General features: G+C 44.1%; 1 protein-coding gene across 1 annotated transcript; it reads left to right on the plus strand.

The window, feature by feature from the left end:
• The first annotated feature begins 9939 nt into the window (after positions 1–9939).
• LOC134132186 (thyrotropin-releasing hormone receptor-like) lies at positions 9940–11373 on the plus strand. The gene is made up of 2 exons (XM_062563505.1): positions 9940–9949; positions 10243–11373. The coding sequence occupies exons 1-2, from the start codon at positions 9940–9942 to the stop codon at positions 11061–11063; spliced, it is 831 nt and encodes a 276-aa protein (XP_062419489.1). The 3' UTR covers positions 11064–11373.
• Positions 11374–13059: the final 1686 nt, after the last annotated feature.

Consider the following 13059-nt stretch of genomic DNA (forward strand, 5'->3'; position numbering starts at 1 on the left):
CCGGTGGTTTCCTCCCTCATCTTTAGGCCTCAGCCCCCCACACACAGAAGATGCTGGCAGTGGGCTGGAAGCAGCAACTTGAATTGACAGCAACATTCTGCTTGCTGCAGGATGTAAAACCGCCATTTCCTGTGTTCCGTGAGGTTGGCTATAGGTAGCATCTTGCAGCAGAGTTTTTAGGCATATCTTCTTTATGGATTCATAAATTCGCGACCAGCGCAATCTCCCCCACGTGGACACAGTCCCTTATACTTCAGATCTAGGCCCCTCGTCCACTAAGAGGACCAGGGAAGAGGACAAGAAGATACTAGCAGTGGGCGGAAAACAGCGACTTGAATTGAGAGCGACAGCTTGCTTTCTGCAGGATGTGAAACCTTTGTGTCTGGTCAGGACTGATAAAGCCCCAGACAGCCCCTTATCTACCAAGTGAGGAGGACCATTTGGACACAGCCCCTTCTACTTCAGGTCTAGGCCCCTGCCCCACTAAGAGGAGCAGGGAAGAGGACTACAGAGAGTCAGCGCACTCCGCTTTAGGCCTCGGTCCCTCCTCAAAGAAGAGCGAAGCAGATGGCTACCGGTGGTTTCCTCCCTCATCTTCAGGCCTCAGCCCCCACACACAGAAGATGCTGGCAGTGGGCTGAAAGCAGAAACTTGAATTAACAGCAACATGCTGCAGGATGTAAAGCCGCCATTCCCCGTGAGGTTGGCTATAGGTAGCATCTTGCAGAAGAGATTTTAGGTATCTCTTCTTAATTGATTGATACATTTGCGACCAGTGCAGTCTCCTCCACTTCCTTCTCATGTGGAATGTCCTGATGAAGCGCTAATCCCAGTCCCCCAGATGTCAGGAGTCTCCTCCAAGTGGGCAAAAGGACGACACAGGGCAGGTAAGTGTGAAAAGACAGAGGGACTGTCGAGGACCATGTGGACACAGCCCCTTGCACTTCACGTCTAGGCTCCTCCTCCACTAAGAGAACCAGGGAAGAGGACTACACTGAGTCAGCTCCCTACATTTCATGCCTCTGCCCCTTCTTAATGAAGAGCCCAGCAGATGGCTACCGGTGGTTTTCCCCCCCCCACTTCACGGCCTCAGCCCCCCCCCCCACACACACAGATACTATCTCTACTTTATACATTTTAATTTTGATTAATAGTTGATGCTATTCATAGAGGCCAGAGGTAAGTTACAGGGGATGGTTGTTATTCTGTGTTGTATTTTTATTCATGTAGTCTGGATGTTTTTTTCAGACAAAGGTAAGTCTATGCTTTTTAATAACATGCATACCAGACAGAAGTCTCCAGAAAGTCTCTTTTATAGTTAAGAAAATTAAGGTGAAGGTGACTGAACCAGACAACGTTTAAGTAATATCCCCCATATGTTAAGAAAAGGTTTTCAAGTTTCTTTTACAGTAATGAGCCTAATACAGGAAGAGATCAGAAGGACGGAGGACTACAGGACCAGATGACAAGGATGGACGACTGCAGGACCAGATGACAAGGATGGACGACTGCAGGACCAGATGACAAGGATGGACAACTACAGGACCAGATGACAAGGATGGACGACTACAGGACCAGATGACAAGGATGGACGACTGCAGGACCAGATGACAAGGATGGACGACTACAGGACCAGATGACAAGGATGGACGACTAAAGAGCGGCTGGCGCCTTTCTTTCACTGGGCCAAGTAAGTAATCCCTCACTAAGAACACTGAAGTATCAAGATAATAAAGATTCAACCCAACAATCTAAAGGTTGTGTAGTTGAGCTCAATGTTTTCATCACTTGTGTTTGTGTTTAACAGGGAGAGACTCCTCCAGACTTGTCTAACTCCTGGGACAGCTAAGAGTAGAAGTCAGCCTACCCGTTGTGCCAAGCAGACCCAGACCCCCCACAGACCCCTCAATGCCTCTCAGAACCCCGGTGAGTCCCAGACCTGTCACCCCAAGACCACCCGCCCCAGCCCCACGGAGAGAGGACGTCAGCAGCTGTCAGCCAAGAATTCATATTCCAACAAATTGATGATCTTAGGATTCTGAAATCTGACATCATTCACAACTTAAATAAAACGTCATGTAAATTATGGTTTATTGTTTCAATTTTCATTGGCCTTTAATTGTATTACTTGCGTTTTCTGTATTAATACTAATTAATACTATTAAGTGCTGTGTATAGTATTTACAATATTACATATAAGTATGTGGGGATGCATTAGATCAGTGTTTCTCAAATAGGGGTACATGTACCCCTGGGGGCACGTGAAGGCACTTCAAGGGGTATTTGAGATTTTTAAATATATACATTTTAAAATTGACATCCATTTTAAAAACCTTGAACAAAAATAGTTTTTTAATAAATATTAAATAAGTCTAAATTTGTTAACTGAATTGTACATTCTGTACGCTATTTTCCGGAGAAAAAAAACATCCTCCATACCAAGATGCTTTTTCCCAACCTGGCGCATTGTTATCACCTGTCAGAAAAGACGGCCACAAGGTGCAACCCACCCAAAGTGTTGCTTCGGTTTGAGAAATCAGACTCAGAGGGAACACTGCTGTCTATTACCATGTTTTTTTCAACCAAAAAAAGCTTTGCACTGCTTAAGGGGTACCAACTTTATTCATACAGCACTTGACTGTAAGAAATATTCCTTAAGAAATACGTCACTAAAAAAAAGGTTGAGATCCACTGCTTCAAATTATGGCTCAGTCATTCTAATTAATAACATAGATTAATACCGTATTTGTGTTGGAAACATACCCCAAATAAACTTGTGTGTGAGTTGGATAATCCTCATGGGCAGGTGCCATCGTGGATGGTAGCCCCTACCAGTGGGGGAATGTGAGGTGAATCAACTTTTATCCTAAATTGAGATACACCATCTTTCATTCAGCTGCCAACAAAGAACAGAATCCGTTACAGTGTGAAGTAAATCAGCAGGGATTTAAGTAGAAGTGCACACCTAGCGTATAGTATATTACATGTAGTAATGTTTAGTGTAGAATTGTAGTTTGTGTGATGATTGTGAGAGTAGATATTACATTTGTATGTTAGGTGAACTGAATGCATTATAGTCAATAACAATTTATAGTCATGTAAATCATAAATACTGTACAAATTAACATCCTGTCACCATGTGATGTTAAAAGCTGGGGACGAAAGCTAATTGCCGTCCTTTATTTATTTCTCCTAACTTTCTCCCCAAAGAGGGTTTTTTGGGAGTTGGTATTCCTGTCGGGTATTAGATAAGCAATTTTTGTTCTTTTAGTTACTTATTTTTAGGGGCCACGTATTTGTTCCAGTCTAGCCATTATTTTGGAAATGATGAGGTCATTGGTAATATTCGTTCCCTCAGCACTTGGATGCATTTATTATATGCTTTCTTAGAAATTTGTCACTCACACAACCCGTGCACACCAGGAACAATGTGCACTTGGCATTCATTATTATTATTATTTGCCTGCATGAGTGGTATAAGCGATAAGTCAGAATTTGCCATGAAAGAGCTGCTCCCGCCGAACTATAACACAAAGAGAACTTTGATTTGAGAAAATGTAATGTCGCTCCTCGCTGGCGCACTTCCCCCCCCCCCCGCCCTTCTCTCTCTCCTCGTCCATCCTCGAGGCCAGGAAATATTCTGGACTCAATCTCAGGCGACTGGCTGCATGCCTTCCACTTCACCTCAGCCGAGCAAGAGCCAGCTGGACAAAAGGGCGCACCACAGAAGCCAAAGATTGAATAAAGACAGAAGAGCAGGAGGCCAAAACGAAAGTGATTCATGACAGACAAATAGTAGCATTACATACAAAACAGAAAATTCATTTCATTTTTGCTCCCTTGGGTGATAATTCGGATTCAGTACCTTCTTGTTAGATTGCTTTGTTTACTACCAGGTGGTACACTGTTCTGTGAGGATCTCAAGTGTCAAAGAGAATGAGTTTCCGCGCTCTGACTGTAAAGCAATGGAATTAAAACCGCAGGAGCAACGACCCGTCCCGAGGGAGAGGCTCTTATCCCCCCCTGGACGTTTCAACGCACGTCTCTGCTGACATAGTCTGCTGGGGGCTGTTTGCCTTCGTGGACTCATCAGCAGAGGCGAGACACTTTCTCAGAAGGCTCCAGCCCCGGGAATGAAAGTCACACCGATGGCCGATTAATTGCTGTCATTGAAGTCCCTTGTTTGAATCTATATATGACCAGGACAGACCAGTCAAATATACAGTAAAATATACAGTGTATGTTTGCTGTGGAAAAAGCTACAGAAAGTCAGATAGTTCAGCTGCGTGGAATAAAACGTGCAGATCCAAAAACAATCTCCTACACACGAATAGAGTCCACTAGATAAAACATTTCTTTAAGCAGCCGGCGGGCTGCGTCTGTCTGACACCTGATTCATAACTCAAGAGCGAGCTTTGAAACCTTGCAGAGCCTGGACTGAGTCTCATGGAAGCACACATGGCAATGCAATTTTATAATCATGAATACAAATGTAATTTATACCAACCTCTCGCTGTCAGCGTTTTCTCTTCCAAATCATTCACTACTGCTCTAAGAGACAATTTATGCAGATTAAAATTTGGATTTTACACTCTCGTAATTAGGTTTATTTGGTGACTGAGACTTGGGAGTGCTGAATTTAATGTGTACTAGATATATTTTATGGATTTTGATGCAGTCCAAATTAAAGTGTTAAAGTCAAAGACCCTGAACATGAACCTAAAGTATATAAAGCAAAAAGAATTAGCAATGAAATATACTTTTTCTGATCAATATCAAAAGGTAAAACTACTAGATAACCTGCCCACAAAGCTGATTCTTACAAAGGGAAGAGTGATAAAACACTCAACAATTTTTCCTCCTCTCAAAATATATAAACAATAAAAATAATATTGCTCATGAAAAGCTGCCACTTCGGTGCTGTTTTTTAGTTTTTCTCTAGCAAGGAAGAAAGGGCATCTTCGTCTGAACCTCATGAACACTAAAAGCTTTGACTCCATTTCTCTTGAGTAACACCAGACGGTTGGAAACATCTTGGAATGAACAGTAAAAAAAAAGTATTTAATAAAAGATACGGTGCTGTGCTAAAAAGAACATCTCAGCTGAGGAGCCGCTGGTCTCCACAAACCAACAGACCACGGGGAGTCCTTTGACCATCCCTAGTCTGCTGTCTCCTCCAGAGAACTCCAAGTATTTACACAGATCAGTGGAGGTGTAAAGTCAGTGACCCCGCCCCCTGGGAGTGGTCTCCTGGTGGGATCAATGTAGCTCGGATTTCGAAGGCCTCTCGGTCAATATCAGTTGTGGTGCTATCAAGTATTACAATACATTTCGGTAGATTGCATTAAATTGAATACAACCATAACTGTACATTGGTATTGTTCTATTGATTACAGTTTCAAAATGACAGTGGTTTTACAATGCTCCCATTACTTTATTGAAAACATATCTCCACAATCATGGTTGTGTTTTGTTGTACACTAAATGCATTTTATTTATAGTTAATTTATTAACCTGGTCGTCAATTTCTTTTTTTATATCCTACAGTTCCCAAAAGCTCAGAGCCCGCGAAAGGCTGCCAATCTCCTATGGAGATGGACTGTTTGTTAATTGCTACACGTACATTCACTTCTGTAGACTACTGTCTGATAAACATTGCATGTAAATGTAAACAAGTGCAATGCATCACACCCGACCTAAGACAGGTGGTAGATTCTTTATCGACAGCAGAGAACGGTAGACGAAAAAGCACACTTAGGATGCAGCCTGTAGGGAGAAAGGGAAAAACATGAATGAAAAGAGAAGAAAAACAAAAGTAAGAATATACTAACTAAGAATCTATCTCACTCTGTTTAAGTTTGTCACAGCTAGAGATTTATGCAAAAAAAATTGAGGAAACCAGGCTTTGGTGCTTTGATCCCAAACACTCCAGCAACCTGATGGCTTTGCCCCGCCATTCGACACACCCACACACACACACTCCAGATTAACACAATATGTGCTCTCTAGATGAAGAAAATGGCGAGGGTAGGGTGAAAAAAAGTTCTATACATATCCACAGCTAAATGCTTAAATTCTGAGCGTAACATCGTAGCGTAACATCTTAACCTAACAACGACAACAAAGCCAGTTGAAGTAAGATATGCAATGCAATATGCACTTAATGAAGGTGTGGATACTGCTAATGAATTTGGGACTCAGTCTCTTAAAAGATAATGGCTCACTCGTTGCATTTTAAGTCCTTTTTTTCTCTACCTGCAGTAAGCCTTCAGCCCAGATTTCACAAAGTCTCACAATCCCTCTGAGATCTTGTTTTTCCGTTATCTTCCAACATCTAAAAAATATAAAGCACACAAACAGTTTGTGAATAATTATTCACAGGTGTGTCTGTATGAGTTAGTATCCCTGTAGCCTTTGATTTTTGAGGTTTAACGGAAGGATGTTTCTCTGACTTCTATTACATGTGTGACTTTTACAAGGCAGTGTGACTGTGTCAGGGACTTGGATGACACAAAAATATGGCTTGTTGTAATCAATAGTAACTCTAGGTAATAGCTAATAATCCTCATAAATTTGACAGGAATCATCACAAAGAATAGTTAATACATGCAGAGAAGAAATTCACCTTGGGATGAAAATAAAGCTTGTTGCTGTTGGAGGACGCAAGGTTGTCACACGCGTTACAAAGGGATTTAAAGGCAGGAGCCTTCGACTCAATGAGGTCTGTGAAGTTTCTCGCGCTCCGTGAGAAAGCTCATTATTTATTTTTACTGTGCTAAAGAGAAACAGAGCGTGCTGTTTGCGAGCATGTGCTTTGTGCTTTGTTTTGATGCGTCACTCGTCTCGTGTTTGTTCGTCGTGCAGACGTGAATCACCTCGGTTTGATGTAGGTTTGAATGGCAGGCGGCAAAATTCACCCCGGAGAACTGACAAGTTGTCACAAGATGACCTTTGTTTTCCGGATTCGCAAGTAGAAACGTTGCACTGGGACTTTTACTGCAACGTCTTCATCGGAGGAGACTCCTATCCTGGCCACATCAGAAATATAAATATATGTAGTCCAAAAATGACAAGGGTTTGAAATGCGTGCATTACTTTTTGTACTTCGGAATTTGTATATGCTTTCAGTCAAGAGATTCCTTCTCAAAAACAACTTGCATGTTTGATTTTGTCCCCATGTTGTCACCACGAGTCACTCACAATTGTGTGAGTCTCTTGACACAACCCAGTGAGCACAAGACGTTATTTCAACGTTGAAATATGGTTGAAATGAGGTCTGAACGTCTAAGACCTCATTTCAACGTCTTTTCAACCGGCAAAACAGTGCGTGAAACATCAACGTGCTAGAAACGGGTAAATTTATTGATTATGTGTCATGTTGTAACGTATGGTTGAAAGAGAGACGATAATATCATTAACATTATCATAATAATGAATGAACTGGTCGGCGAAATTTGGTCTACGCAAAGACGTGATTTCAACGCATTTAAGATTTTTCTTAAAACGTCATGAATATGGAAATACGGAGTGTGTGTCTGTTACGCCGGCGTAACAATATGCTTTAAGGACAAAATAATGCGGGCCGTTTCAAACATTAGTTGAAAACACGTAACTCTGATCACATCTGTAACGCGCATGCGCAAGTTCTTGCAGCGCTTCCATCGGGTGCAGCGCGAGGTGAAGTGTGTCCGGGAGCAGAGCGACGTGAACGGGCTGATACAACCACGGCTACCGGCCCCAATACTCTGTAAGTACGTGAGTGTTTGAATGAAGAACACCTGGAACCAGTTATTTTACTGCTGCCCACTCCATACGGGAAAGACTGTTATTTTGGTAAGCTAGTTAGCGTTAGCGCAGATAGTTTGCTAGTTAGCATGCTAGCTTGGAGCATGCTAGCTCGGAGCATGCTAGCGTTCAACATGAACTGGACCCAAAAGTAAACATCATAGAGTGTTTTCCGTGTGTTTGGTGTTGCTTATGCGTTAGGTTGTTGCTGTACTCATATCATATTATTGCCGTTCCCATTTCATGTAGAAAATACACGTTTTTAAAGCAACGCGGCCTAAACACAGATTGCAGTGATTTCAACAATTTGTTGCCTGTAAACAAGCTAGCCAAAACATTGTAAGTTACTGCATGCTTAAAACAACATTGTAAAGTATGGTACTGTATAATATACCTGGAAATGTTACTCCAGAAATGCCATAAATTGCTTATAAAGGTTCTAAAACACCTGCTGCTGTTTTCATTACTGGACAGTCACTTTTTTATTACTGTCATAAACCCAAATTACACACTTTGCCTTTTCCCTAAAGTCTTTGTTCTTCCCTCCTCACAGGTTCCTGTGGATGGAGGTTACATCTGATGGAGTTTGTCCCGCCTTACACCTGGCGTACTACTCTGAATATTTGAATAATTTCTGTCGTAGGAATTGAACGTACTGTACATCTTTAAGTTGATCTTTCTGTACACACCTACTCCTCCGCTGTTCACCCTTAGGTTTTGTCCAGTTGAAGGGAGTTTTATCTGTGCCGATGTGATGGTTTTGGGACAGGATGCTGCATGTTTAGACTGTAAAGCTCCCTCAGGCTTATTTTTCATTTTGGGTTGAACAAAATAAAATGAATTGAATTGAATTAACTTGTTGACTAGAGGCATCTGCAACTGAGGGGTGTTCTGCGCATTCTGAATCATTGAGTGATGATGAGGGAGACAGAGCTGATTTCAGGTATACGATCCGGATTCAAGTGACTCAGAGCCAGATCTTGTTACAGAATCTGAAAATGAAGTGCCAATGATTCAGAAAAAGGGTTTACAAACACAAAATTCTAAACTAACTGGTTCATGTTGTTGCTCCACTTATAATTTCATAGTTTATTTTCACAAAATATAATTTATTTTTGTATTCTGTTTTGTATTGGAAAAGTGTTTAGTTTTATATTGATATGAATAAATACAAATTAATCAAATTGTGTTGTCCTTGTTAAGGGCTGTTGACATGATTGAAAACTGTCAACAGCTGACAGTGTGTAACCTGTACTTTTCCAGCGAGCAATTTATCCGTTGAAAAGACGTTTAAAAGACGTCTATGGCATAACGTTGAAAAGACGTGATTTTTAATATCGGTGGTAAACGCACAAATGTGGACGTCATTTCTTTTTACACCTATGAAATAATGCTATAGCACAAAGTAGAGGACGACATTTTACCGTATGAAAAATCACGTTGATATGTGGTCTAAATATGGACGTCTTTTCAACGTCTACGAATAGACGTTGAAACAACTTTCACTTTTAAACCATTTTGCAACGTCTGGCATAGACGTTGATTCAACGTCTTTTCAACCAAAAAATGTTTACTGGGAACGTGAGCTCCTCAGAGCGACACAGTTCAGAGAACATCTGACAGACTACGAAGACACGTTCTGGAAAAGACAAAACAATGATTTGAAGCACTGTGTCAGCACGGTTTCCACTGTGCGCACTGTGGGGGCCATCATTAGCTGCAAGCCGTTGCCTCATCCGTCTCCAAGAGCCACATACAGGTAACAGGTTTCACTTCACCTGAAGAAAAAAAACGATTTGACATATCCACCATAAGAAGTTCTATTGGCATAAATCATGCGTAAATGAACCGCGTTAAAAAACAACCTGATTAAGTAAGCAAGAGGATCAGAGACGCTATTGGAGTTATCCTAAAAGCCCGTCACTGGGTCGGATTCAGGTGAAATCAGATGAAATCCTAAAAGTTCACCAGAAACTCCTTCAGCTCAGTCCTCGTCCAGACCCCGAGGAGGTAGAGTGGGGGTGTGGCATCTGGAAACACTACTGCTTTGATCTGCAGGCACCACTCAAAGCCAACACAAAATGGAAGTTCAAAGTCATCAATAAAACAAATATATTCCTGTGAAAGAATCAGATTCATGGATTACTATCACTGATGAATCAAGGTAGTAATAATCAGTGGTCTAAATGCCCATCCTCCCCCATGAGTGGATGATCAGGGAAATACAAACACCTCATAATTCTACTAAAGTACAGTGTACATCCCACCACTTCATGTGAGGAACTAAGTTTGGGAAAAACCCGTAAACAAATGACCTCGTCCAGGCCATCACAAACACCTTTGGGTACCGTGTTTATTCTACATTTAGCGCGTAGCTTCCCGGCAGCGAGCATCGACGCACCAGCGACACAAACGCTTTCCAGCTTCCACGTGACAGAGTAGCAACCAGATGACAAGAAAAGCCACAGCTGGCACTGCTGATCAGCAGTGTGCTGCTTCTGGCGATCTGCGCGTCGGGGATCGTCGGCAACGTGATGGTGGTCCTGGCGGTGCTCACGACCAAACACATGAGGACTCCGACCAACTGCTACCTGGTGAGTCTGGCGGTGGCCGATCTGATGGTGCTGACCGCAGCCGGCTTGCCGGCGTTCACCGACAGCATCTTCGGGTCGTGGGTGTTCGGCTACTACGGCTGCCTCGGCATCACCTACTTCCAGTACCTCGGGATCAACGCGTCCTCGTGCTCCATCACCGCGTTCACCATAGAGAGGTACATCGCCATCTGTCACCCGATCAAAGCGCAGTTCCTGTGCACGCTGTCCCGGGCCAAAAAGATCATTCTGGTGGTGTGGGCGTTCACGTCTCTGTACTGCGTGATGTGGTTCTACCTGTCGGACCTCCAGCAGCTGGTGTATGACAACGTCACCATCATCGCGTGCGGGTACAGGGTCCCCAGGAAGTTATACGTGCCGGTTTACTTCTTTGACTTCGCCGTCTTCTTCGTGGTTCCGCTGCTGCTCTCCGCGGTCCTGTACGGACTCATCGGCCGGATCCTCTTCCTCAACCCGCTGCCCTCCGACCCCAAGGACAAGAAGAAGAAGAAGACGAAGAAGAACGCGCCGAGCAACGGCGCCAACGACACGAGGAACAGCTGCAGGAACTCGCGTCACTCCAGGTCCACGGCGACCTCGCGCCGACAGGTGGGTGCCACGTGCGTCCGTCTTAAAACAAGGGAATCAAAGACGAGTACAAATATGAGGACCATTTTTTTAACTTAAAAATGAAGGTTTAAAAAATATATGAAGATTATCAGAGAATAAATGCTGTTCACACATGACACCAATACCGCTCCAATGCCTATGCAGCACTGTAAAAGAGCCCACTTCCCTTTAATTATGTAAAAAAGATTTGCATTCTGCATCTACAGCAAATCAGAAAAATTAAACCTATGTATAATTGCTTTGGTGTTTTTGATACAGATATGATGATTGCTGGGTATGTGTGTTGATGACGTTCCAATTGAGTCATTATCCAAATCTGCAAAGACTGACAAAGGAACAAGCTGGGCACTGAGCAGTCCTGCCCAAACGCGTGCGATGAATAAAACCAAATGCTGACCCGTCAACCTCATATGGATCCGTCACTTCACTTCCCGGCTGTCGTTCCTGCTTTATAATTGGCTCACTTGCCATCTTGCTAGACTCATTTGTGTCCGTCCAGAGAGCCCCTAATGAGCTAAATGGAGACAAACAGGATGAAGGTTTGAGTTTGATTATATTGAGAATGGTAGACCAAAATGTTTCACTTCTCATTAGTTGCCATCAAGCGTAGCCTCAAAGCCAGCCGGGCCCAAGCAACTACAAAGACGAACGAGTGAACTTATCATGAATCAGTTTACTGCTATCAAACATATGTGAGGTATATAAGCCTCTCAGAGTACAACGGGTAATAAGGGTTAAGTACTGACACGATCAAGAGTGGGGGGGTCTTTGTTAAATGATATTATGTCTTTTGAATCATAACACTTGTAGTTTGGGTGAACTCACCCTTTAACCCTCACGTTGTCCTCGGGTCTCTCTGACCCTCGGCAACATTCACACAAGAGAGGCCTGCGCTGTTCGGGTCAAAACGACCCGACGAGGTCTCGCGAGATGACGGCTAGCTACGCGTCACCATCAGAAGGGCCGGGACCGTCGTCTCGTCTCCGTCATTCGGGTCAGAACGACCCGGCGAGATGTCGCAAGATGACCGCTCGCTACGAGTCGGCATCGCTCGGGTCTAATCGGCTCGCTCCGGCGAGCGCCTCAAGCCCAGACGACGGCGTCGGGTCACACTGACCCTCGCTTCGGCAACGTCATTCGGGTCAGAACGACCCGGCTCGTAGCGAGCCGTCATCTCGCGAGAACTCGCGAGAACTCATCGCTCGGGTCTAATCGGCTCGCTCCGCCACCGGGGGGGTGGGGGCTTCGGCGAGAGATGACGTTTTCCTGCATGTCACGATTGCAATGGGTGAATGTGTTCCGAACCTCACACGCCCGCACACACACACACACACACACACACACACAGAAAGAGAGAGAGAGAGAGAGAGAGAGAAAGACAAATAACACGACGATAACATGCATCGCCGCCGAGTGCGAGAGAGGCTTCAGGTACGCGATCAACGTCCGCAAAAGATCCACACAAAGTATAATATCCAACCGTGGCAAGGCCTCTCGAGTTGACCTTTCGCTGTATGTCGCAATCAAAAGGGCCGAAGGGGTGCCGAACCACACACACACACACAGACACACACACAGACAGAGCGAGAGAGAGGGATTCTTTTGGTTTTTCAAAAACACTTTATTTCTCAACATCCCAAGAAAACAATTCACAACATCAAATCAGCTCAACACAAAGCACATAATAAACACAACCCCAAATAAACAAAAGTACTAGTAGAGAGAGAGAGAGAGAGAGAGAGAGAGAGAGAGAGGGGGAGAGACCTCTGCGCTCCTTTGGCTCCTTTAGTGATGCGGTGCAGAAATCCCTCTACGTAGTCCACGGCGTGAAGGCCTCCGGGAGCCGCAGCTGCAGTCGGAGGACTCAGCGGAGGCCTCCTCCTCCTCCTCCTCCTCCTCCTCCGTGCGTCCGTGCGTGCCTGCCTGCCTGCCTGCCTGCCTGCCTGCCGGAATCGCGATCCGCCGCTCCACTTGTCACTTTTTATTTTTGTGAGAGCCATTTATTTAGCCTGTGAGCTTTCTCCTCTCCCTTCTCTTCGTTCGCGAGGAGGGG

This window comes from Pungitius pungitius, chromosome 7, assembly GCF_949316345.1.
Source record: "Pungitius pungitius chromosome 7, fPunPun2.1, whole genome shotgun sequence".
Lineage (NCBI taxonomy): Eukaryota > Metazoa > Chordata > Actinopteri > Perciformes > Gasterosteidae > Pungitius > Pungitius pungitius.